General features: G+C 44.7%; 1 protein-coding gene across 1 annotated transcript; it reads left to right on the top strand.

Moving 5' to 3' along the window:
* Window positions 1-2775: 2775 nt before the first annotated feature.
* LOC124254624 (26S proteasome non-ATPase regulatory subunit 9-like) lies at window positions 2776-24763 on the top strand. Its single transcript, XM_046688460.1, has 6 exons — window positions 2776-2898; window positions 15419-15521; window positions 21189-21382; window positions 21688-21789; window positions 23150-23238; window positions 23468-24763. Exons 1-6 carry the CDS (start codon window positions 2806-2808, stop codon window positions 23493-23495), a joined length of 609 nt encoding a protein of 202 aa, XP_046544416.1. The 5' UTR covers window positions 2776-2805; the 3' UTR covers window positions 23496-24763.
* The last annotated feature ends 295 nt before the right edge of the window (window positions 24764-25058 follow it).

Genomic DNA, 25058 nt, shown 5'->3' with positions numbered 1-25058 from the left:
TCTGGTGTCCCCGTTAGTGACATTGCTCAGGGCCGGAAACAGCTTTTTGAGAAAGGGGGGATGCACACGATGGAGAAAAGGAGGGGTGCACCCGTCATTTTCACCCGAGTTTCAATGGTCATTTAACAAACTTTCAGCACAAGAGAGGGGCACCCCTGCACCCCCATCTGGATCCGCCTATGTTGCTGTAATATTGCTTAAAGGGGTGTAAAACCATACTCACTCAATAAATAGTGTGTTAAGCAAGTAAGCATTCAGCAGCAAGTAGACAGGTCATTACCACGCTCAATACGTCCTCATCACTGCACTCATCTGAGAACAGCCCTGATGCTTCTGATGTCAGCAAAGGAGCTCATGGTAGTGATGAAAATAAACCGTAATAACGAAACCGGTGCAACAAAAATTCGACCTCATATTCGCCACATTGCCCACATCACCAAATACACCTAGTGACACACGAGTCAAAGAATCTGTGTTCAATGTTTACTGCCGAGAGTGTAATGTTATCACGTGGAGAGACGCATGTTAAAGGTATGGTTATGAGCCACCACACACGAGGAGGTTCACACCTCCAGGAGCAACCTTGTGGGTTGTTGGAGGACTGGCGTCCTCGCCATTTTGGCCACTAAACCTCGATGGTAGTCCTGGGGACGATCATTCCATATACGAGCGGAAAGATTTGACTTACAAAGTTCTTGCAACGTTGGAGGACTCCGATGATGCCGTAAACGTCGCCCTGTTTCATCCCAAACGTGTTCAATGAGTGACAGATCATTGCATCTTGCGGGCCAGGGTACACAACTTTGTTCTGATATAAACTCTGCTGTACAACTCTACCAACGTAAGGCCTTGCGTCATCGTGTTGAACCGTCATTCCAGAGCCTATCTGTTGTCAACTCGGTACAGCATGCATCCATTTACAAAGTCTTTATACCTCACATAATTCAAGTTTCCCTCAATCACAGCTGTTATCCAACACAAGATCATAACGCCCCCTTCTGATAACGATCCCCGTCCAGAACGCATGGCCTATCTAACGTTCACCTGTGCGCCTGTAGAGCTATATACAACCTGCCGTCGGCGCAGTGATCGATGTTCATGCTTCTGATCACTGGATTGTCTGGTCCAGATTCGATAATTTACAGACAACCGCCATATAGCTGGAATATAGGTGAGTGAAGCGTTAAACAACAACCAACCAACCGTTGGCGCAGTAAAGAAGAAAACATGGCTTGTCGGTGAAGAGAACTGTTCTCCACTAAAGTGCTCCCTATCGCAAGTGTTGTCTTCTCGACTGGAGACTTCAAAGGCGATGTTCTGAGGTCGGATTTGGTCACCGTGCGTGGCGTCGTGGACAGATGCCGTAGACGCCGTCGAACTCTTCTCGCAGATACATCTCTGTTGCCAAGTATGGTACGGGCTGTGAAGGTTGCTGGTTGGTACATATGTCGGAGAGGCGTGTTTCGAATCCATCTGTCTTCACGTACGGTCTTTACTAGTGAACGGCACCTTTGGGGATGGTCTATTATTTAAATGTTTTTTCTGAAAACCATAAGTGCCAAATGGTGTTTCACAAGATAAGCAAATGAAAACATTCCATGTCAATGACTTTTGACCTTGAGCATATGATTCTTGGACAGTATGGAGTATTATTATAGCTACTATCATTCTTCTGAGATTGAAATTTCCCTTGTGGTTCTTCAGAATTTGAATTAAATTTTCAACACAATACTATAACAAAGATTTGAGAAAGGACAAGATGACCCCCTGAGAAGGAAAATACCAAAGGTACATTGAGAGCACGGTAAAAATGCAAAGGTCAGACAGTGTATGGGTATTAGTGCATGGTCACATGGTCACCATATAAGCCTTCACTATTCAAGACTCTTTTGTACATTTAGGATAGTGAATGATATAACGGAGTTGTATTTATGGACATCGGGTGTATATAATCTTTGTAAACCAAGAAGATCCAGCTTAGAATTGGCGACTAACGTGTTTGATGAATGTCATCATATCCCTGTTCATCTCAGTCTTCAGCAACCCATGGTTGTCGTAAGAGGCGACTAAAGGGATCGGGTTGTCAGGCTCGCTGACTTGGTTGACACATGTCATCATACCCCAATTACGTAGATCGATGTTCATACTGTTGATCACTGGATCGTCTGGTCCAGATTCGATTATTTACAAACCGCCGCCATATAGCTGGGATATTGCTGAGTGCGGCGTTAAACCAATCAATCAGAGAGTTGTGGAGGAGGCCTCGAAGACTGAGTGGGTTTGAAAAGGGATTGGGAAAGGCAGGGTCCATGGGCCATTTTGCACATTAGAAAAAAAATGGCCCATTAAAATTTTGAAGTTTACTATTGATACAAGGGCAGTGGCCCATTCTAAATTCAGAAAATGGCTAATAATCCTGAAAATGGTTCATTGTCAAAGTCTTTTTCCCAATCCCTGCTAAAATATGTATACTTTAGGTATATTTTAGTATACTTTAGGCATACTTGATCATGGGAACGCTGATTTTGTCAATTCATTAACAACAAACTCCAAACATATGAAACATACATAATTTTCTCATTGTGGAACTTCAGCTATAAACAGCCATAACTCTCGAAAGTAACAGTCATCATACAAAATTTACTATTGAATATTGTTCATGGTCTCTGCGTTTCAACTCTTTCATTCTAGTAATCTAAGGTTCGCTCCTATGAATTCCGGAAGGGGGTTACTGAAGAAGTTTTAAGAAGAATCAATTTTCGTTGTAAAAGCCGGCGTGACTTTTGTAATAAGTAAACAAACAAGATGGCAGCCACCACTGAGCGAATGAAAACACTGATGAAAAGGAAAGACGATCTCGAATCTCAGGTTAAGGAACTTCACGCCTTGCTTGACTCGGTAAGAATTAGTAAGACTATGAGATGCGTGTGTGGATTTGTAATGAATCTTAAAATGTCACTGTCAAAATAATGGCAGCACTCTTTCCAAACTTAGCATGACATGGCATTTTGATGCTATAAGCCATAAACATGATAAGAGAATAAACACTATGGAAAAGTCCGTATCTGTGTGTCGACATGATAATAGACAGCAATATCGCTTACACAAAGATGCGTGGTTTAACAGCTTCCAATGGTGTAATCACGAACAGCCTTGCCTGTCAGTGTGTCTTGAATCTAGCTAAGAGTAAGAGTAAGATACATAGCGCTCACAGTAACATACATGAACGCTATCATGAATCGAGAGACCGTGTTTTCGTGGTCCATGGTGAATCGTAGTCCTAAGATAACTGGAACACTATTCCTTTCCTAAGGGACCATTCATAATTTCTGTCTATGGGGATGATGATGAGTTTAACCCCCTTGATGCCGAGGTTTTTTTCAGGCGCACATTTTCATACGGTTTGAAAAGTGAACGTTGTGCGAGATTTACGCTCACGTCGTCCTGGATCTACGTACGGCTATAAAATTACACAGAAATGTAGAATATTAAATTTCCTATCCGTTGGTATAAATGTAAGTGCAACTACCTCGGCGGTTTGAGAAATAGACTAAATGTTGTCCAAATTTTTGTTATGCATTAAAAAACAGTAAATTTCTCCGCTTTTTATCGCGCACGGATAAAAGCACTGTGCTACGAATTTTTTATTTTCGCATCTTTACGGAAAGTGTGAGCGAAGAAAATACAGCCTGATATCTGAACGACATAAGTGTATATGAAATGGATATGTGCTTATGCATAACATTATACGCTCAACATTAAAAATGACTCGCAATAAATGTCAAAAATGGAATTTCTTCTACGACGTCAAACGGCGACAGAGAGGTCATACACGTATAATGATAAGGGGGCATAACTCCGTTATGCTTAACACTAGGTCAATGTAACTCAGATCACATGGAGAGTATTTTTTGTGGATACGGACGCTATATTTTCGTTATTTTTTGTTCACGGTGAACTAAACTATTTCAATTCAAAGTTCTCCAATGTGAGCAGATACGCTTTGGTAGTTTCACAATTTATAAGAAAAGATGACAACGTACTACATGTGAAAGCACGTAATAGCGATTTGGATGGCCCTATCCGATATATAAGTTAGTTCTTAGATTCCCATATTCTCCTGTTTGTGTAGATGTATTTTGACTAGTTTTGCATCGTTATTACCAGAATACTAGCCATATCTTCAAATGTAATGAAATTGCTGAAAATAATACAACATTTTAGTTGACGTCATTGCTTGTTTTATGCATATTGCGACGTCGGAAAAAGACGACATTGGCATGCTGATTAGTATATATCTCACTTAATTTCCATTAATTGTGTGAAAGGTCTCGGCTCCTTTGTCAGAATTAACACTCTTTAGACAAAACATAAAATGACTGTTTTTTCCATTTTAAATAGTGTCCTGAATATATCAACAATTAGACAGTTTGACTGTGTATCTTATCATGAGCAACACGCGCACCTGTTTGGCATCAATTTAACGTAAATGAAAAATAACATTTTACAACACCTGAATATTTTGTTTAGGATAGGAATTTTATTTATTTATGATTATGTAGCTATTTCTCTTCATATGTATGCAATGGAAGATGCAAAAAAGATAGCTTTTATATATGGAACTAGTACGCATTATATATATTAGGATATGGATGTAAGATTTGTCCAAATTAAGACATGGCATGCTTTATACATTTTTAAACAATTTTCGTATAAATATAGTTAGAGTTTGATATCCTGTCATCACAATATTTTTAAATCGAATATGAATTGATTATATCATCGAAAACAATGATAGTGAATCATAAAACGTTTCCGACAAACGCGCACCTGGCCAATCAATTTACATCATTGTTTTCTCTATAAAACAACACAAAAATGTGCAATGAACAAGACAATTCCTTTAAATGTGTTTGCATATACATTTCATAACATACATAAATCATTTTCATTAAATATTATCAGTTTTACTTATAAGGTTTAATCAAATCGCCGTTCATTAACCTGTTCATGTGAAACTGCAATATTAGCATTGAATATTGTACATCATAGGAACTAAAGTAATTGCAGTTATGGCTACGTTTGATCTTCTAACACTTGTGTAAAGGTTTAGAATATGGTGTACTGCACTAAATGTGTCAATTTCTTATGTAAATATTATTCAAACAATCAAAAACTTTCAAAGAATGAAACACCGTAAGCCCTATATGCACGTATGATATGATATTGGACAAGGCTAAATGTAGATACTGAGGTCAGTTTCATGAAAAAGTATCTGAACTATCCGCAAAATATACATCATAATACTGACAGTGTCATCGGAAGGATTGGGCGATTGTGTTAACTCTTGTTCAACCGACCTTCACCTCAAAGAAATTGCCTAATATGTACAACAATGTTGACGTATGACATCACTACCGATGACCTATTTCTTACAAATGGCTGACAAGGATACACAGGATTTTGCGAGGACCCTTCCATTGATTCAGGGATCGTTTGTACATAAATATGACATGTAAGTAATCAGAATGATTCTGACTAACTGTGTATTGTTATATGTTTCTATCGTTTTCACTGTAAGTAAGAGAAGAAGCCAGAAATGCTGATAATTACAGTTGTCGTTCTGCGTGATTTTGCGTCAGTCATGGCGTTACGCTGAACGGAAACTTTGACAATTTCCTATCAATTATCAAATCATTGCATTGTATCTATTTATAATTTCCTATTTCTTACTACGATACTCTTTCCATGCATATTCAAAAGGTATTGAGCCATTGCAAGCTATGAATAGACGGATGAATGTTGGAAAATTTCAGAAAATGCTACGCAGTGTAAAATCAGAATTTGTCTTTGTTTACATTTCGAACCAGCACAGTCTTTCAAGCACAGCGTTCGTTTTCACACCCAATATGTTTCGTCTCATTTTATCTAGACAGTTGGTATTGGTGACACAGACCAGTTGCAATGGGATTCTAAAATGTATGGGGAATTCAGTGATGCATTTTTCGAAGCTGAATATGAAATATACGTGATGTAATAGGCGTCTCAATACCGGCCTTCACGAAACGTGATTTTGTAAACACTATCCAATATGGCGGAAAGCGCTCTACGGTGTTCGTGTAAGTGCATTTTCGAAAACATCCCAACCGATTCTAGATTCATCGGCAACGTTTCAGAATTATAATTAGCGATTTCATGTAAAACTGATATCAGTGATCACGAATATGTTATTCTTTAAATTCAGTACTCCCAGGAATTATCCGATTTTCACATTTCAAAACATACAGCAAATAACGCTGTGAATCGCGATTTCGTACTGTGTCAAAAATGGCGACATTTTCGATGAAGCCTATTGTGGAAGGTCATTTTCAGCACTTGAGCTTTGTCTAAAATAATAGTGGATGGTGTCAAGAAACAGGAAATTTCCCGCAGAATTCGAAACTGTGAAGTGTATTTGTGTGCGTGGGATATTTTGATTTTTATTGGACTTGACATTAAGGGTTGATGGGGAAGGACATATATGTCCCTGTGGCATCCAGGGGGTTAAGGGGGTGTCACCCATTTTGTTCTGGGGAGGTAAGGGGGGTTATCATTCTTTTTTATATATTCCTCCTTGGGGTACTTATAAGCATTTAAATGTCCATTTAAATTCCCTACGACAGTTGTAACAATATTTGAATAAAATATTTACAAAACAAAAACTACGTTTTGTCTTGTGAGACCACCCTTACAGGGCCTTCCGGCCCCCTACAGCCAAGAGCAGGTAACTCTAGACCGTAACCTCGTACCTCACTTTCCATGCTGTCGTTGTACCGACAAGACGTGGGTCCATACCAGAAGGTTTTTCCTTGCGACTAAGAGAGTTATGAGTGTTTCAGAAACTGCAACTGTATGTATGGTTCTCTTTTTTCCCTGCATGGGCGGTTGGAGGTTTTTTCTGAATTTTTCATTCATAATTTCGTTGTAACTTGGTACCTGTCGCGATCGGCTCGCTAGTGCGTGTCAAGATGGCGGACAGGTCCCTTCGCTAGCCTTCCTGTTCATTGGTTTCCCATGTGGTTTTCAATGTTACAGGTGGTTTTAGTGGTTTTATTTGTATCTTTATGCGCAGTAGGGCGTATGTCTACTGCTCGCATTTTCTATATTACGCTAAAAAAGCGTAATTGTTAGTTATGCTGCAGTGTGTACTAGGTTGTCAACTGCATGCTACGTTTGTCGCATTAGTTGTGTAATAAGCCCATCGTCTTTTACATGTATTTGTATGTGGGTATCGGGTAGATTGCTGCACAGGTTTTTACTTGTTGCAGTTTAAACCCTGTACCGTGCCTTGCTGCAATTCCCGTCACGGGATACCCACGAGGTCTGCTTTACGCTGTTTAGTGCAGAAGGAACATGAGGAAGAGGTGTGTGCAGCATGTGCCATGTTCTCCCCAAACCATTCGGGCGGGCGGATAGACTGCGCTGTTTTTACGGCAACCTGCTTCCGGTGGGGGGTGATCTCTGGGCACAGGATCCCCGTCCAAGCTCCCCATAGTAAAAAGGGGTCCATGGAGCCGCTTCCCCACGCCGAGCCGGCTCCCAAAAAGCTAAAGGCGACCAAAGGCGGCTTCGTCTTCACGCACTCATGCCCCTTCTGCATCTCCTACTGCTTCCGTCTCTGTACCGCCCCCCCTCTTGATTCAGCACCTGTAAAAGTGTTCCTGTTGATTCGTTAACCGTTTTTCCAGGAGCAGATGTCGTCAGTCAAGTCCCTGATTGATACTGGCGTTAGCGGGGTTCCGTAAGGAGCTCAGCGCCCGGTCGTCGAGGTGGGGCTGACACATCTGGGGGGGTTGGCTGCGGCCCGAGCCTCGGCTCGGAGAACGCGCCTCCCCCCGGGCGTCTTGATCCTGGCTTCGGCCCTGGTGATGGCATGCCCTCGGCGTCTGGTGGCGACCTGGCTTTATGCGCTGGTCTGTCACAGGTGCCTGGTGCCGGCGATACAGGTTTGCCCCCGTCATTGCCTGGTGTCCCGACTGGCGGTCGCCTAGGCGCCGACCAGTTCGGGGATACCTCGGCGCCTGGCAGCCAGTCTGGGTTGCCCGGGAAGCCTGTTGCTGCAGGTTCCTCTCGGGCGACTCGGCGACCTGGCGCGGGTTCCTCCCGGCAGGGCGATGTTTTTCCCCTGGCTCCTCTTGACCTTATGAGTTTTTCTGGTCCTGCCTCTGGCGTCTCCTCGGCGTTCTCTCAGGAGTCTGAGATTATGGCGGCCGAGGATTCTGCCGAGGTCGATATGGAGGAGGAGGAAGGGACGGTGGAATCGGAAGGCGGGTGTGCCGTACTCCTTTGCCTCGTCACTGCGGCAGGTTCGGGATAAGATCGCCGAAGTCCTGCCGCAGGTGGCTGTTCCCGTCACGGCACCCGACCCCGCGGAGTTTCGGCTCCCGGGGGAGGCGTTCGCACCTAACCGGGTCGCAGAGGCACGCCTACGCATTCTCCCATCACTGGTCAGTGAGGTGGTGAATCCGCTCCTGGCTGGTACTCGCTCGCGTTTTGATTTGCCTGACGTCGGCAGGCGGTACCAGTTAGGTGAGGAGACGCTCTTCGAACCACCAGTGGTGGACGAGTGCGTCTTTGCCTCAGTCACGTTAGGAGGGTCGTCTTCGTCCTCCCTGGCCTCGGCCAGGCAGGGCAGGCGCCTCCCCCCTTTTCCGGCTAGTACGTCACTGCCGCTGAAGTCTGCCTACCGGTCATTCGAAGAATGTTACCGGTGCGCGGCCCAGCAACTTAAAGTAGCCATCCATTCAGCCTACCTGTCTGCGTTGCAGGGACAGCTGGTGGCCCACAGCGCTTGCGGTGCCGATTCATCGGAGTCGGTGCTCGCGCGGCAGTTAACGGACGTGCACTCGCATCTGGCTCGGGACAGCATTCGGTGCTGTGCCAGCCAGATGATGGGTGCCGTCATGGGCTTGCGACGCCTGTGGCTGTCTGTGGCGCGGTATTCGCCGGCCACACAGCAAGCTCTACTGTCATTGCCCTATACCATGGGATCTTCCCTGTTCCCTGGGGCCTTGCAGGTGGTAAGGGAGGCCGCGGAGGCTGTCTCTACCTTTAAGGACTCAAAGCCTTTGTTAGAGCAGCCCTCCGGTCCTCGCCATCGGTCCTCCCCGCTTGCGTCCGCTTACCCTTCTGCCTCGGCGAAGGATGTTGTTAAGTGGGCTGCCCCTTTGCAGTCCAAGCGGAGCAGGCGCACGAGAGGCAGGGGCAAGCCTGCTCCAGCGCAGCAGTCTTTTCGGGGCAAGGGGAAGCCAGCCCCGGCTTCCCACTGATTCATTCCCCAGAGCCCTTGTTGCCCCCCACTCACGCAAGCAGAGACTTGCCGACGGTGGGGGTGCACTGCCTCTTGCCACACGTCCCTGTCGGCGGCCGGCTGTCCCTATTCCTCCGGGAGTGGGAGGCAGCCACCTCAAATCCCTGGGTCCTGTCCACGCTCAGGGATGGCCATTTGCCACAGTGGAGGCGCGATCCTCCGTCCTTCTCCGGGGTTCGGCACACGCCTGTGCCGACCCCCCGCGACAAGGCGGATGTCCTCCGTGCCGAGGTTCAGTCTTTACTGACCAAGGCGGCCATCGAGGTGGTTCCTGTGAGTCAGCGAGAAGAGGGGTTTTATTCCACCTACTTCCTCGTGACCAAAAAAGACGGAGGGTTCAGACCCATTCTGAATCTCAGAGGGCTGAACAAATTACTGGAGGTGCCGTCTTTCAGGATGGAGACACTCAGGTCAGTGATCTCCTCCGTCGAGACAGGGGATTACGTCAATCGATCTCAAAGACGCAAACCTCCATGTTCCAATGCACCCCGAATTCAAGAAGTACCTCCGGTTCTCCTTCGGCCGGGGCGTGCTACCAGATTCGCGTGCTCCCCGGTATCTCCACGGGCGCCAAGGGTGTTCACCAAACTTATGCTAATCCCAGCTCAGTTAGCCAGGTCTCAGGGCAGGTGTTGTCACCCGCATCCTGGGCGATTGGCTTCTACGGGCCTTAGGGCCTCAGTTAAGCAGAGCCTCCACACTGTGCGTGCTGGATACTCTGGTGTCACTGGGCTGGATTATCCATATCAAGAAATCAGACCTCGTTCCGACGCAGGATCTGATATTCTTGGGAGCCAGATTCAACACGGCGCTTAGGGATTGTTTCCTTGCTCGGACCGCATCGTCAAAGTCCGGAGGACTGTGTTACAGTTCCTCCAGTCCCCGTTCGCGCCAGCCCGAACATGGCCGGGTTGCTCGGCAACATGGCGGCGACAGTGGGCGTGGTTTGGCGTCTTGCGTTTGAGGATCGCGACCAATTCAGCAAGCATTAGCTCAGCTGTGGTCCCACTCGCAGGGCTACTGAGATTATGCTCATAACGCCAGAGTGGTTAATCCCTCACTTGCGATGGTGGGCCGGACGCCGGAATTTGTCCAGGGGATCCCCTCGACACCCGACACCTTCCCTCTCAGTTCAGACGGACGCCTCCCCTCACAGGTTGGGGGTCCTGGCGAGCACTCAGCCTCCGCCTCTGGTCGGAGCGGGAGGTCAGCCTACACATCAATGTGTTAGAACTGAGAGCAGTCCGCAAGGTGTTCGAGTGCTTCCGGTGTTGGTGCAGGGCCGTGTGGTTCGCCTAGAAATGGACAATCAAACGGCCATGTCTTTACATTCTCAAGCAAGGCGGCACAGTGTCTCTGTCGCCTCCTTCAGGGAGGCGTGGCAGTTTCTACTGTGGTGCGATCAGTTCAACATTCGGTTTTGCCTGTTTATCTCCGGGGTAGACAACGTCCGTGCAGATGCTCTCTCGGGCGTATACTAGCCCCACACGAGTGGATGCTTTCGACCGGAGATAATCGGGATTATCTCCCAGTTGTTCGGTCGTTCCAGGTGGATCTGTTTTGCGCCTGGGGTGATTTAACCAGATTCCTGTGTTTTGCTCCCGATTCGGATCCGGATGCGTTAGCCAACGCACGCTTTTCAGCTAGATTGGACGGACAGGGTACTGTATGCCTTCCCGATACCACTGATTTCCAGGGTCCTGTCGCAGCTGACCGCACAACCAGCTCGCTACTTGTGCTTCTGGCACCCTTTGGTCGGCACAAGCTGGTTTCCGGTAATTCTCAGGTTTCTGGCTCAGCCTCCTGTTCTATTACCTTTTCGACCCGGACCTCCTATCCCAGAACGGAGCGCCCCACCGAATCCCAGGATTCAGTGGGTGGCTTGGCGCTATCAGGGATCGCCTCCATGCGGCGGAATTCCTGCACCAGTTGCAGACACAATTCTGGCTTCCTGGAGGATTCGACAAACGCTCAATATGAGGATAGATGGGCCTGTAATTCGCTGGTGTGTCAACAGGTGGATTCTTGATCCCTTTCTACAGATTTAGTCTGTGTGTTAGAATTCCTCCAGTCTCGGTTGGAAGCCGGTCTAGCGGCTTCCACTGTTCGGGGATATTCTCACGGCTATTTCTCGCGTTTCATATTCCTGTTGACGGTGCTCTCTTGGGGCAGCACCCTCTTATACAGCTTTTAGCAGGTGTGGACAGAATCCGTCCGTTGTCCGGCCGGATTAGTCCCGATGGGACTTGTCAATCGTTCTTGATTGGCTGTCCGGTCCACTGTTTCACAATCTGTCGGCTCTTTCCCTCCAGCTGTTGGCGTGGAAGACGGCGTTTCTTGTGGCGGTGACTTCTGGCGAGGCGGGTTGGCGATATTCACGCAATGTCGGCCGATCCCCGCTTACTGTTTTCACAAAGACAGAGTTAGCATTCGCTGCCTGAGACTTACCGTCCTAAGAAGGATAGTCCCTTCCATGTGACGGCCTATTGAGCTCCCAGCTTTCACTCAGCCTTCCCTGTCCGGTACCTCTCTCTGGCGTGCTCACGTCTTAGATGTCCGTAAAGACACTTCAGGCTTATATCAAACGAACAAGGGGTACCCGTAAGGGTAACCAATTGTTTTGTTGTTATGGCGGGTTCAGGCTGGTCTTCCGGCCACCAAGCAGACCATTTCTCGGTGGCTTGTCTCTGCCATACATATGAGTTATACTCAAACAGGGCGATCCCGCCTGTTGGGTTGAAAAGCTCATTCGGTTAGGGCAGTAGCTACATCGACAGCTTACGCTGCAGCCCTGCCCATTGAGGAGATCTGCTCCGCGGCTATTTGGAGCCGTCCGAGTACGTTCATCCGTCATTACCAACTTGACAGACTCTCCAGTGAGCGTGCTCGGTTCGGTCAGTCAGTTCTCTCCAGTGGGCATGGTTCCACCTCTCTAGCCGATTGAGCTTTGAGGGTTTTATTGTGTGAACCATTATCTGCAAATTTTTAACACTGGTGTTGGGTTTTACAAATCTTGTTACATTTTTCCCGTGGTGATGGGTTTTATGTGGTGCTGTTTTTATTCCCATGTCTCTTGCTTTCTAACCGAGAAGCTCTAGACTAAACTGCCCTTGGAAACTTTGCTGTTCATATTCGGCATTTCGCTTTCTGGGTTTATTGCAGGACCCTTATCTTCACTTCGAGTGAAGTAGATCACGGGAAGGAGGGAGGGTGTGTCTCGTTAGCTTGCATTAGCGAGGTTTAAGCTGGACAAATTTGCATCACGTTTAACCCTGACCCTGGCTCATGCCCCGCCTGATTGGCTTTGGTGGACACGCGACCGGGTAAGTGTGCCTTTTCTGCTATAATTAGCTTGGGAAATTCCACTTCTTGTCGGGTGTTTTTAAGCAGACAGAATGCCGCTCCTGAGATCCGTCTTTAGGAGTCTGTCTTATGCTTATAAAGTACCCCAAGGAGGAATATATAAAGAATCGAACTAACCTGTAGAGGTTTAAGATTCTTTGAATATGTTCCTCCTTGAGTAATACCATCCCCTCCCCGCATTCTGTCTGACTTCGTTCAGCATGGAAAGTGAGGTACGAGGTTACGGTCTAGAGTTACCTGCTCTTGGCTGTAGGGGGCCGGAAGGCCCTGTAAGGGTGGTCTCACAAGACAAAACGTAGTTTTTGTTTTGTAAATATTTTATTCAAATATTGTTACAACTGTCATAGGGAATTTAAATGGACATTTAAATGCTTATAAGTACCCAAAGGAGGAATATATTCAAAGAATCTTAAACCTCTACAGGTTAGTTCGAATTTTGTGCACATGACATGTAGGAAGACGTTTCCTATTCTTGCGGTACTTACGGATATCGGCTGAAAAAATAACACAAACAATTCTTATCGTATGATTGCTTGTTGTTATTAAATGAAGGGCCTTCTCCTCTAACATCTGCATCTATCAGCTGCCAGATCCATCAGGTGAATTACCACTCGTGAGCCCGGTGATAAACAATGCCATCCGCCATTGACAAAACGAGGCTTCTCCCATTCTCGCGGTATTACCAGGAACTAACGTTATTGAGTGTATGTAAGATCAATCCTGTCGGAAAGGGCGAGAAAAAGTAATAATATGTCCAAGTTGGTATAAACTCCCCAATATTTGTGACACTGCAAGATTTTGATCATTCACCGACTTGGTCCACTTCTTAGTTACCAGTCAATGATGTAAACAACCGCTAAGTGTCACGCATCAGCGATTTCAGCAGAAAACGTATTTACCGCGAGAATAGGAGACGGACCTATACTGGCGAGGTCATCAATTTTGTACATAGCAATTTTTTTTAAATTAGGGGATAACTGTACTGTGTTTGACGAATTGGGGACGTATACCGGTGGTTATATAGCCGCAAATTTAGTTATATCGGCGACGCGTAAGCGTACAAACACACAGAGTACAGTACAGTTATCCCCATTCAAATTCAACTCGTTTTACGTTGTTTTTTCGTGAAAGAAATCCATTATTTGAACCAGGTCAAAGCTCCTCTAGGTCAAAGGTTAATCATATCACTCCTTGAACTTACACCATCGCCAGAAAAAGTAGTTCCCTTTTCAAACTACACACATTTATTGTGTGCACACAGACTAAATCTGACAATGATGAATAGATCATGGTATTATAGAGAGAAAATGGACAGAATTATGATGAAACCGCCCTCTAGTTACAGAAATAAGCGGCCTGCTGATTCCTCAACTACGGGCCATTATCAGTTCTGTTGTCAAATGACGTCACAGCAGGTGACATCACGCTCCATAATGACGTCATAAATCTTGTTTCATGATCTAACAGTGTTGGGTCAACAGCCCGTTGCGAGTAAGTTCTTTGAACTTAAAATTAAATTTATGATACTGTTTTGTCTTTTTTAACACAAATTCCACCGATTTTAGCTGGATAGGGGAGTTAATTGACCAATGGCTTCTGCAAATGACAATGTCCTGCAAAACAGCGTTACCCCAATAGAGTAGGGATACAAAGGTTTTGGTGAATCGTTTTTCAAATTGCAACCATATATGCTGATTATACGGTCGGAAATTTATATCATTGACCAATCAGAACTCATGTTACATACTAAGTTGAATTAGAATATTATGCTTAATGATTATGGGGAAGGAGGGGGATGATTTTGTACATGACATGCAGGGGGTTCACTTGTGTACCTAAATTTTTAGGGTGTTGGGGAAGGGGGTCATTCACATTGTGCATGCTTCTACATAACAATCATCATCAGCCACTTGTCTTCACATGTGTGTACATATGTTTTCGATCATGTAAATTTCTATGTACTCATCAGGGTGGAAATAACCCATTGCCCGACGTCCAAGTCCAGTGTTTTTTCTGTCGGGCAAGCAAATTTGTATATCACACTGTACCGGTGTCCAGTTGACTTTCCAATGTTAATTATGTTGTTAACTTAAAAAATTGAACAAGAAAACGGCCGGTAAAGTGGAAAAATTATCAGGGCAAGTGATTTTACATGTGCCACTGTACTGGAGTTCACTAGCAATTTTAAAGTTATTTCCACCCCTGCTCATATATGCTTTTCTGCGTACGCTTTGAATCGGCAGAGAGAATACTGATTTTTTTTTTAGCCGGTTTGATTTCTCCCAGGGTAGATACGTAATATGCATGTTTTATCATCATCAGTTTTCACTTGAATATGATGCAAATGTTCATAAAATAAAACAATTATTAGAACAATTTTAATATGATGTGGAAATGTTGATGCTTGAAAAGTCGGGTACCCTTCCAGCACCCATTGTCTGTTGTTAAAACCAAAGTACAAAACAGTTTAATAAAGTGCCTCTTCCACCTGTCAGTAGGAGCCGTATTTGCTTGGAGGTTATGTTGCGTATATGACCACTAGTGCTGTGACATGTTACTAAGGTACTGTTTGGGCTGTAACCCAGTGTTTGTTTGAAGGCAACTGTCTTAGGAAGTTAGTCATGTTGCGTTTACTGTTAAATTACGCTGTATGTGCCTTGTGACTTTGTTATTATTGAAACTATTGTTAATCTTTCTGTTATACAGCAGAAGAGTGTGGGAACAGATGGCCCTCTCATTGACACGGAAGGTTTTCCCCGATCTGACATTGATGTGTACTCAGTCCGACATGCCCGACACCAGATTGCCTGTGAGTGTTGAGTTTTGTATGTTCACTTGTACCCTTCAATGATGTACATCAGTGTATGAAATACGCCAAAAACCCAGCCAGACATCAGGGCTGGTAACTTAAAAATGTTACCAAATTGTAACTTAAAAATGTTACCAGTCCAAAATGGATTTAACCAGACCAGACACCAAGATATGGTGAATTTACTCAGATGTATGGAACATAAAAAAAAACAATTACCAGACTGTCGGACTGGCTAGCTGTATATTTAGTCCGTCCGTCAGAAATCTAGCCCGTCTCAGGCTGTCGGACGGGCCTTATTTCATACGCTGTGTACATTGTAGACTAGATTCAGTAACGGCCTCCTAGAACCCCATGGTTGTCCGGTTATCACGTCTTGTATTTAGGACCCGTGAAGGTCCGGGTTAGAATGTTGATCTTCAGTAACCCATGCTTGTCATAAGAGGCGACTAACAGGATCGGGTGGTCAGGCTCGCTGACTTGGTTGACACATGTCATCGGTTCCCAATTGCGCAGATCGATGCTCATGTTGTTAATCACTGGATTGTCTGGTCCAGACTCGATTACAGACCATCGCCATACAGCTGGAATATTGCTGAGTCCGGCGTAAAACTAAACTCGCTCGCTCTTACATTTAGGTGGGGTTTTATGTAACTTTATGAAGACTCACTGGCAAACTAAAAAAATATTCATTTTTCATGAATACCGAAATCATTCTGTAGCAGGAAAGAAACACTGCAGTGGTCAAAATGTTGTTGAGAAAAGAGAGCAATTCCATTTCCCACCAACCATATGTCAGTCTGTACAATCTGGTATGCACAATGTTCTCACAAAAAGCTTGAGTTTGTAAACAACTTGTCTAGTATAAGTTTGAAAGGTGTAGCCACCTTTTCCTGTATGTCAGCATGACCTTACTCTTGAACATTACTCATACTTTGTATGGGGTTTGTGTATTCATAGGCTGCTATTGGTTGACTCTTCAGGTGGACTCACATGAGTCGACCTGTTGAATTGATATGCTGAATTCAACCAAGTTGTATCGTCTGAGTGATTAATCGAATTTAACAAATGGTACAAATCGGCCGCTCAAACCTGTTCTAGTTTTTCGGCAAGTTGGATGTGGCGTGGCCAATCAAATTGCATTTTGGTGTCATGTGCTAAATGTTTCCAAACATCCACGAAACCACGCCTCGATTTTTCACAGTTGTTTATCTTCAATTTCAAGTTCTTTAATGAGATGGTTGTATGCTCTGGCATGTGGCGACGGAGAATCCAATCTATTGTCCAACCACATCTCTTTTTCTTTGCTTTGGTATTGCCATTTTCTTCAAATAGTATCACGCAGCAGAGAAGTACTGCTGGGTCAGCTTCATATAGTATCACGCAGCAGAGAAGTGCTGCTGGGTCAGCTTCACATAGTATCATGCAGCAGAGAAGTGCTGCTGGGTCAGCTTCACATAGTATCATGCAGCAGAGAAGTGCTGCTGGGTCATCTTCAGATAGTATCATGCAGCAGAGAAGTGCTGCTGGGTCAGCTTCAGATAGTATCATGCAGCAGAGAAGTGCTGCTGGGTCAGCTTCAGATAGTATCATGCAGCAGAGAAGTGCTGCTGGGTCAGCTTCACATAGTATCAGTATCTGCTGGGTCAGCTTCAGAGAAAGTGCTGCTGGGTCAGCTTCACATAGTATCATGCAGCAGAGAAGTGCTGCTGGGTCAGCTTCATATAGTATCATGCAGCAGAGAAGTGCTGCTGGGTCAGCTTCACATAGTATCATGCAGCAGAGAGAAGTGCTGCTGGGTCAGCTTCAGATAGTATCATGCAGCGAGAAGTGCTGCTGGGTCAGCTTCAGATAGTATCATGCAGCAGAGAAGTGCTGCTGGGTCAGCTTCAGATAGTATCATGCAGCAGAGAAGTGCTGCTGGGTCAGCTTCACATAGTATCATGCAGCAGAGAAGTGCTGCTGGGTCAGCTTCACATAGTATCATGCAGCAGAGAAGTGCTGCTGGGTCAGCTTCACATAGTATCATGCAGCAGAGAAGTGCTGCTGGGTCAGCTTCACATAGTATCATGCAGCAGAGAAGTGCTGCTGGGTCAGCTTCACATAGTATCATGCAGCAGAGAAGTGCTGCTGGGTCAGCTTCACATAGTATCATGCAGCAGAGAAGTGCTGCTGGGTCAGCTTCACATAGTATCATGCAGCAGAGAAGTGCTGCTGGGTCAGCTTCACATAGTATCATGCGCGCGGCAGAGAAGTGCTGCTGGGTCAGCTTCACATAGTATCATGCAGCAGAGAAGTGCTGCTGGGTCAGCTTCACATGGTATCATGCAGCAGAGAAGTGCTGCTGGGTCAGCTTCACATAGTATCATGCAGCAGAGAAGTGCTGCTGGGTCAGCTTCACATAGTATCATGCAGCAGAGAAGTGCTGCTGGGTCAGCTTCATATAGTATCATGCAGCAGAGAAGTGCTGCTGGGTCAGCTTCATATAGTATCATGCAGCAGAGAAGTGCTGCTGGGTCAGCTTCACATAGTATCATGCAGCAGAGAAGTGCTGCTGGGTCAGCTTCACATAGTATCATGCAGCAGAGAAGTGCTGCTGGGTCAGCTTCACATAGTATCATGCAGCAGAAAGTGCTGCTGGGTCAGCTTCACATAGTATCATGCAGCAGAGAAGTGCTGCTGGGTCAGCTTCACATAGTATCATGCGGCAGAAGTGCTGCTGGGTCAGCTTCATATAGTATCATGCAGCAGAAGTGCTGCTGGGTCAGCTTCATATAGTATCATGCAGCAGAGAAGTGCTGCTGGGTCAGCTTCACATAGTATCATGCAGCAGAGAAGTGCTGCTGGGTCAGCTTCATATAGTATCACGCAGCAGAGAAGTGCTGCTGGGTCAGCTTCATATAGTATCATGCAGCAGAGAAGTGCTGCTGGGTCAGCTTCACATAGTATCACGCAGCAGAGAAGTGCTGCTGGGTCAGCTTCACATAGTATCATGCAGCAGAGAAGTGCTGCTGGGTCAGCTTCACATAGTATCACGCAGCAGAGAAGTGCTGCTGGGTCAGCTTCACATAGTATCATGCAGCAGAGAAGTGCTGCTGGGTCAGCTTCACATAGTATCATGCAGCAGAGAAGTGCTGCTGGGTCAGCTTCATATAGTATCATGCAGCAGAGAAGTGCTGCTGGGTCAGCTTCACATAGTATCATGCAGCAGAGAAGTGCTGCTGGGTCAGCTTCATATAGTATCATGCAGCAGAGAAGTGCTGCTGGGTCAGCTTCATATAGTATCATGCAGCAGAGAAGTGCTGCTGGGTCAGCTTCACATAGTATCACGCAGCAGAGAAGTACTGCTGGGTCAGCTTCAGATAGTATCACGCAGCAGAGAAGTGCTGCTGGGTCAGCTTCACATAGTATCATGCAGCAGAGAAGTGCTGCTGGGTCAGCTTCACATAGTATCATGCAGCAGAGAAGTGCTGCTGGGTCAGCTTCAGATAGTATCATGCAGCAGAGAAGTGCTGCTGGGTCAGCTTCACATAGTATCATGCAGCAGAGAAGTGCTGCTGGGTCAGCTTCATATAGTATCACGCAGCAGAGAAGTGCTGCTGGGTCAGCTTCACATAGTATCATGCAGCAGAGAAGTGCTGCTGGGTCAGCTTCATATAGTATCACGCAGCAGAGAAGTGCTGCTGGGTCAGCTTCACATAGTATCACGCAGCAGAGAAGTGCTGCTGGGTCAGCTTCATATAGTATCATGCAGCAGAGAAGTGCTGCTGGGTCAGCTTCACATAGTATCACGCAGCAGAGAAGTGCTGCTGGGTCAGCTTCAGACATTTTGATACCATGGAAAAATGCCGCAGGATATCATGAGATCGACACTACCGTAATATCGACACTTATCATCTGAAAATTCAATTTGTGAAGTTTGAAAAGTGTCAAACTGCATGAACGAAACATTTATTGTGCCAGATGTCAACTAACCATCAATCTGAACTCTTGACCAGCAGGTGCTCGAAGGTGCAGTGTCCTTCATCTCAGGGCTGTGGCCCGATAGAGGGAGAAATGTAAGATATCAGTAGATTTGCCAGACAAACGGTGGTATTGGAATATGTTCCTGGTTGTATAAACATTTGATAAGATTTCTGTCACATTATCAAACCTAAAACAAGTCATTTTGACCTTTTGGATTGCAGATTCTACCTTGAACTTGGAATTTACTCCATTATGATTGGTCAATCACATATGATATCAGAACAGCCACCTCTGATTGAAATGGTCGACAACTTGTACTTCACGGCAGATGCTAATATTTATAAATAATAATAATGTATTTATAAAGCGCCTAATATCCACCATAGAGATGCTCAGTGATGCTGTGACAATACTGGGGAAGGAAATAGTTCATATAACTTAACAGAAAGGCAGCAGTGAACAGATGGGTCTTTAGCAGAGATTTAAAAGTTTCTTTCGATGAAGTGTTCCTGATTTCCTTTGGAAGCCAGTTCCACAGTTTAGGGCTGGCAAAGGAGAAGGCTCGGTCAGACAATTGGTTTGGAGATCTGTGTTGGGTGTGGAGAGAGTCAGAGGAGGATCGGAGACTCGCTCAGGTACATACACGGAGACGAGATGTTTCAGATAGACAAGAAAGTTATCGTTGTAGAGGCAGTCATGAGTCAGAATGAGGATTTTGAAGGTAATTCTTGCAGAGATGGCGAGCCCGTGCAGAGACTGTAGTACTGGGGTGATATGGTCATGACGATGAGTGTGTGGTGATACATCTTGCAGCACAATTTTGGATTCTTTGTAGTTTCTGGAGTGATGTAGCAGAGAGGTTGGCATATAGTGAATTACAGTAGTCGAGTTTGGAAGTGACAAGACAGTGCATCAAAAGTTTACAAGTGTCAGTATCCAGGTAGTGGCGTACCTTGCTGATATTACTATTATTAGGGATGTTGTAATAGCAGGCCCTACTGATGGAGGTGATGTGTGCATCCACTGACATGTTGGAATCGAGGATGACACCAAGATTCCTGGCACTTTCTGATGGGAGGATGTCTGTGTCACCAATACGAAGTGAGGGTGATGTCTTCGACTCTATGAGCTGATGTTTGGAGCCAATCAGAAGGAACTCTGTCTTCTCATTCAACATCAAATATTGGAGGTCATCATTTATAGAAAATTGCATCAGTCTCAGTCATTGTCAGTGGGCATTTTTAGAAAGTAACATATACAGCTATAAGGTACAAAATATATGTTTGCAATTACCAAAATGTTTAAAGTAGATATGGCAATCAAGTTTGGGTTTGAAAAAAGTGAAATGGACTGATAGTGTGTATATTATGTTTTATGGATCACAGTAAACTGGAACCTTCAGTATTGTGTTGACACTACTATCAGGGTATGAAACTCCCAAAAATTTCAGCCAAACCACAGCCCTGGCCAAAACTTACCTGCCCACAAAATATCTTCATTAATACATGTCTAAATTTTAACCCGACCGTCGGGCAGGTGAATTTGAGAATCTGGCAGTCCGTGTTGAAAATAACCCGTCCAGGGCAGTCGAGCAGACAGGTATTTCGAACGCTGCTACTATATCCAAGTGGTATCAGTTCACCTCCACTCTATTTGTGTTTGTACCTTAAGCTTATGTTGACTGTTGTGGTCACGTTACAGGTCTGCAGAACGACCACAAGGAAGTGATGAGGGAGATCGAGGAGGAGCTGGTCAACATCCACGCCCAGGCCAGACAGCATCTCGGCAGCAGGGAGGAGGACATGGAGGTGGACAAGGAGAAGCCGGAGGAGAAACCTTGGATTGCTTTTGCCAAGATCGACCGAGTGGAGGTCAACTCTCCAGCAGCTCAGGGGGTAAGGAGAACATAGACTTACTGAGATGTGAATCCCATACTCCTCAAACACTCCAGACTGCGCAAACACTTCAGTCGACTGAAACGCTCTGTCTGCTCAAACACACCAGTTGACTCAAGTACCTAATTCTGGTAAAACACCTCATTCTGCACAAATACATCAGGGTGTGAGACCACATCAGTCTACACCTAAAGTTTAAGCTAAATCTATTCACTCATCAACCAAGGTGGCTACCCACAAGCCAGCTGGTCAGTGAGAGGTGGACTGTGTAGATGATGTATCATGGGGATATTTCTGTGTTTCAGGGTGTTGAGGTTGAGGATGAGGTGGTAATGTTTGGCTCAGTGACGGCTGACAACTTCACCGGTCTGCAGAGTATCGGCTCCCTAGTACAGCATAGCAAGGATGTGAGTGCCCTCTTTGTATCAATGATCTTGCATTCTAAGATACTTAGCGCTTAGAACAATAAAAAAAACAAACATTATCAGACAATAAAGGTATAGTTTTTTGATGACGTAACAATTGAATGACGTTATCCCTCACTGCGCCATTCTAGTGTGCCCCCTCGTAATCGAACCATTTTACATTACGTCACAATGTAAACGACGTCATGATGCATGTCAGTTGTCATCGCCTCGTACGGCCTCCTACAGTAAACTACACCGATGCATCCAGTTTCTTGGTTTGCAGTTGCTTCACTCACCTAACATCACTGGTGGAAACAATACGGTTATGTTTTCTGACAATTCGACCGCAAGTTTTCAGCGACACAGTAACGTTCACAATGTTTACATTCCCACAATGCAATCGTGGAATTGTCGCTTGACTACTCAGCTTCGTCTGGATGTACTGATCTAAACTTACGTTGGTAGTAGAAATGCGACGTTCACATGGGTTACGTTAATCACAGATGTAATTAAAATACTTTAGAGAAGATATTTAATCCGAACGTAAACCGTCATGAAACTGTTTATCATTTGTTTTTCTGGTAATGTTCGTCTTAACGTAGGTGGGCAGACACATCAATAGAACAGCGCGCCAGTTAGCCCTGTGCGAGGATTCTTAATTTAGGTCACCGACACCGTCGTTTGTTTTCTGCCTTAAATTAATCATAATTATCCTTAGAAAGTATTAAATTTGGCATCTTAGAAAAGAAATACAGTTAAATCTACCACCATGTATAGTGTAATAAAACACACTTTTGCCCTGAACTATTATAGTTAAAGCACGAGGACGCTTGCGTCCGAGTGCTTTAACGTCATAATAGTTCAGGGCAAAAGTGTGTTTTATTACACTATACATGGTGGTAGAGCGAACTGTATTTCTTAAATAACAATGTAACATGCTCACTAAGCATCTGCAAAACTGATGATGTGGTGTCGAGGAATACTCACTCACTGAAGGGTGGACAACATTATTGACAATACCGCCTATATCAGCGAGGAGAGATAGACCCATTGAATCAGATAAAATATGAAAATAGAATGGTAATAGTTATTTGTAATTTTATTCAGTGACAAATGAAATAGGATCTAATTACACATATCTCTCTTTCTCTTGTTTCTGGGGCGGTGGGGTAGCCTAGTGGTTAAAGCGTTGGCTCGTCACGCCGAAGACCCGGGTTCAAATCCCCACAAGGGTACATTGTGTGAAGCCTATTTCTGGTGTTCCCCGCCGTGATGTTGCTGGAATATTGCTTAAAGCGGCGTAAAACCAAACTCAGTCAGTCAGTCTTTTGTTTGTGACAAGATTTGTTTGTGGTTTCAGAAAGCCTTGAGTGTGTCAGTCAGAAGGAAGGGTCAGGTCCTGCGCTTGAGTGTCACTCCTAAAACATGGAGTGGGCGAGGTTTACTGGGGTAAGTAATATCAGTGGGTTGGACAAGTGAGACGTTACAAGGTAATGGTGGAGATGAGGGACTGGTAAATATTTCACAGGGTGGGAAGGGGTGGGGTTAAGAGTGGGGCTCGGGGTGATGAGATGGGTCACCACCGTAGTATATTTTGCCAAGCCTCCCACTTTTAGGAAAATGTTTATGTTTATGTATCAGACAGTAGAGATATTTTCTTCTTGCGTCTCTGTTTCAGATGTAACATTGTGCCTTCCAAGAGATGAAATATTTCCTCCTTCACAACCACCTTTCACAACTGATAAAGACAAGGAAGGAGAGTGATGTTCTGATGAACACTTCCTGTGATGGGTGAACAATATGGAGTCGTGTGTCCTCAGCTTGTCTCCTTTGGTGCTAAACCTGCAGGATGTTGTACCTCTATCAACTAACAGTGACACCTTGTATGGACAGCATTTGGATATGGTTGTGCATATAAAATGAACAGATTTTTAATGCAAATAATTCAGGACGCAATTTGCATTAGGAAGCTAAATATTAGTCAATAATTGTGTCAGTGTTAGTCATGATTTGTGTTTTATTGGCTGTTGAAAACATATCTCCAAATCCTTTGGTTATCTTTTGCATTTAATGTGAAAAGTATTTTAAAACTCGGAAAGCTCCCTTGCACTCAGAACCCAGATCTGTGTAAGAGGAGGTAACAGGCATTCTGTGACACAGTACCTCCATCTTGTGGTGAAAGTTTTCACTTGTCATGCATGATACACAGTGTGAATTGTATATAGTGTGTCCCCCACAGTGCTAAAGCTGGAATGTTGTTACGAGTAGAAATAACCCAACTCAATATACACATACTGACACACACAATGTATCAATCTCCCTGATGCTGCCTCCTTCTGTGTTTATATAGATGTAATCACAGAGTTAGTATCAATCTCCCTGATGCTGCCTCCTTCTGCGTTTATATAGATGTAATCACAGAGTTAGTATCAATCTCCCTGATGCTGCCTCCTTATGTGTTTATATAGATGTAATCACAGAGTTAGTATCAATCTCCCTGATGCTGCCTCCTTCTGTGTTTATATAGATGTAATCACAGAGTTAGTATCAATCTCCCTGATGCTGCCTCCTTCTGTGTTTATATAGATGTAATCACAGAGTTAGTATCAATCTCCCTGATGCTGCCTCCTTCTGTGTTTATATAGATGTAATCACAGAGTTAGTATCAATCTCCCTGATGCTGCCTCCTTCTGCGTTTATATAGATGTAATCACAGAGTTAGTATCAATATTAGTGTCATGAGTCCTTGGTTTTCGTGTTTAGTTTCAAACACTGCTACTGTTGTACTTTATAGGGGGAATTAGTTTGAAAGATTTTATTCCTTGGGCTGAAATGATGTGTTGTTGTAGCTGGTTAATTCTTCGATGTCTGTTTTCTGTTATTGTTGCAATACTTTGTAAATAGAAGCTGTGTACTTACCACACATTTATGATGAAACATTGATCTGTTTTTCAATAAAAGCATTAAAATAACATTCAGTTTTCTTTGATTTAACAAGTGACAAGTTAATCATCTCCACCTTGGAACTGTACAGTCAGTATTTATTCCATAAGACAGTTGTGTAGGTGTTCACAGTACTCCACGCTTCTTGTGACTGATGATCCTATCGCCACAGTGTGACCTAGCTTATTGTCAACTGTCATGATGATCCTATCGCCACAGTGTGACCTAGCTTATTGTCAACTGTCATGATGATCCTATCGCCACAGTGTGACCTAGCTTATTGTCAACTGTCATGATGATCCTATCGCCACAGTGTGACCTAGCTT

Source organism: Haliotis rubra, unplaced genomic scaffold (genome assembly GCF_003918875.1).
Source record: "Haliotis rubra isolate DU_JTF1 unplaced genomic scaffold, ASM391887v1 Scf578, whole genome shotgun sequence".
In the NCBI taxonomy this organism is placed as follows: domain Eukaryota; kingdom Metazoa; phylum Mollusca; class Gastropoda; order Lepetellida; family Haliotidae; genus Haliotis; species Haliotis rubra.
This window is presented reverse-complemented; position numbering and strand designations above follow the sequence as displayed.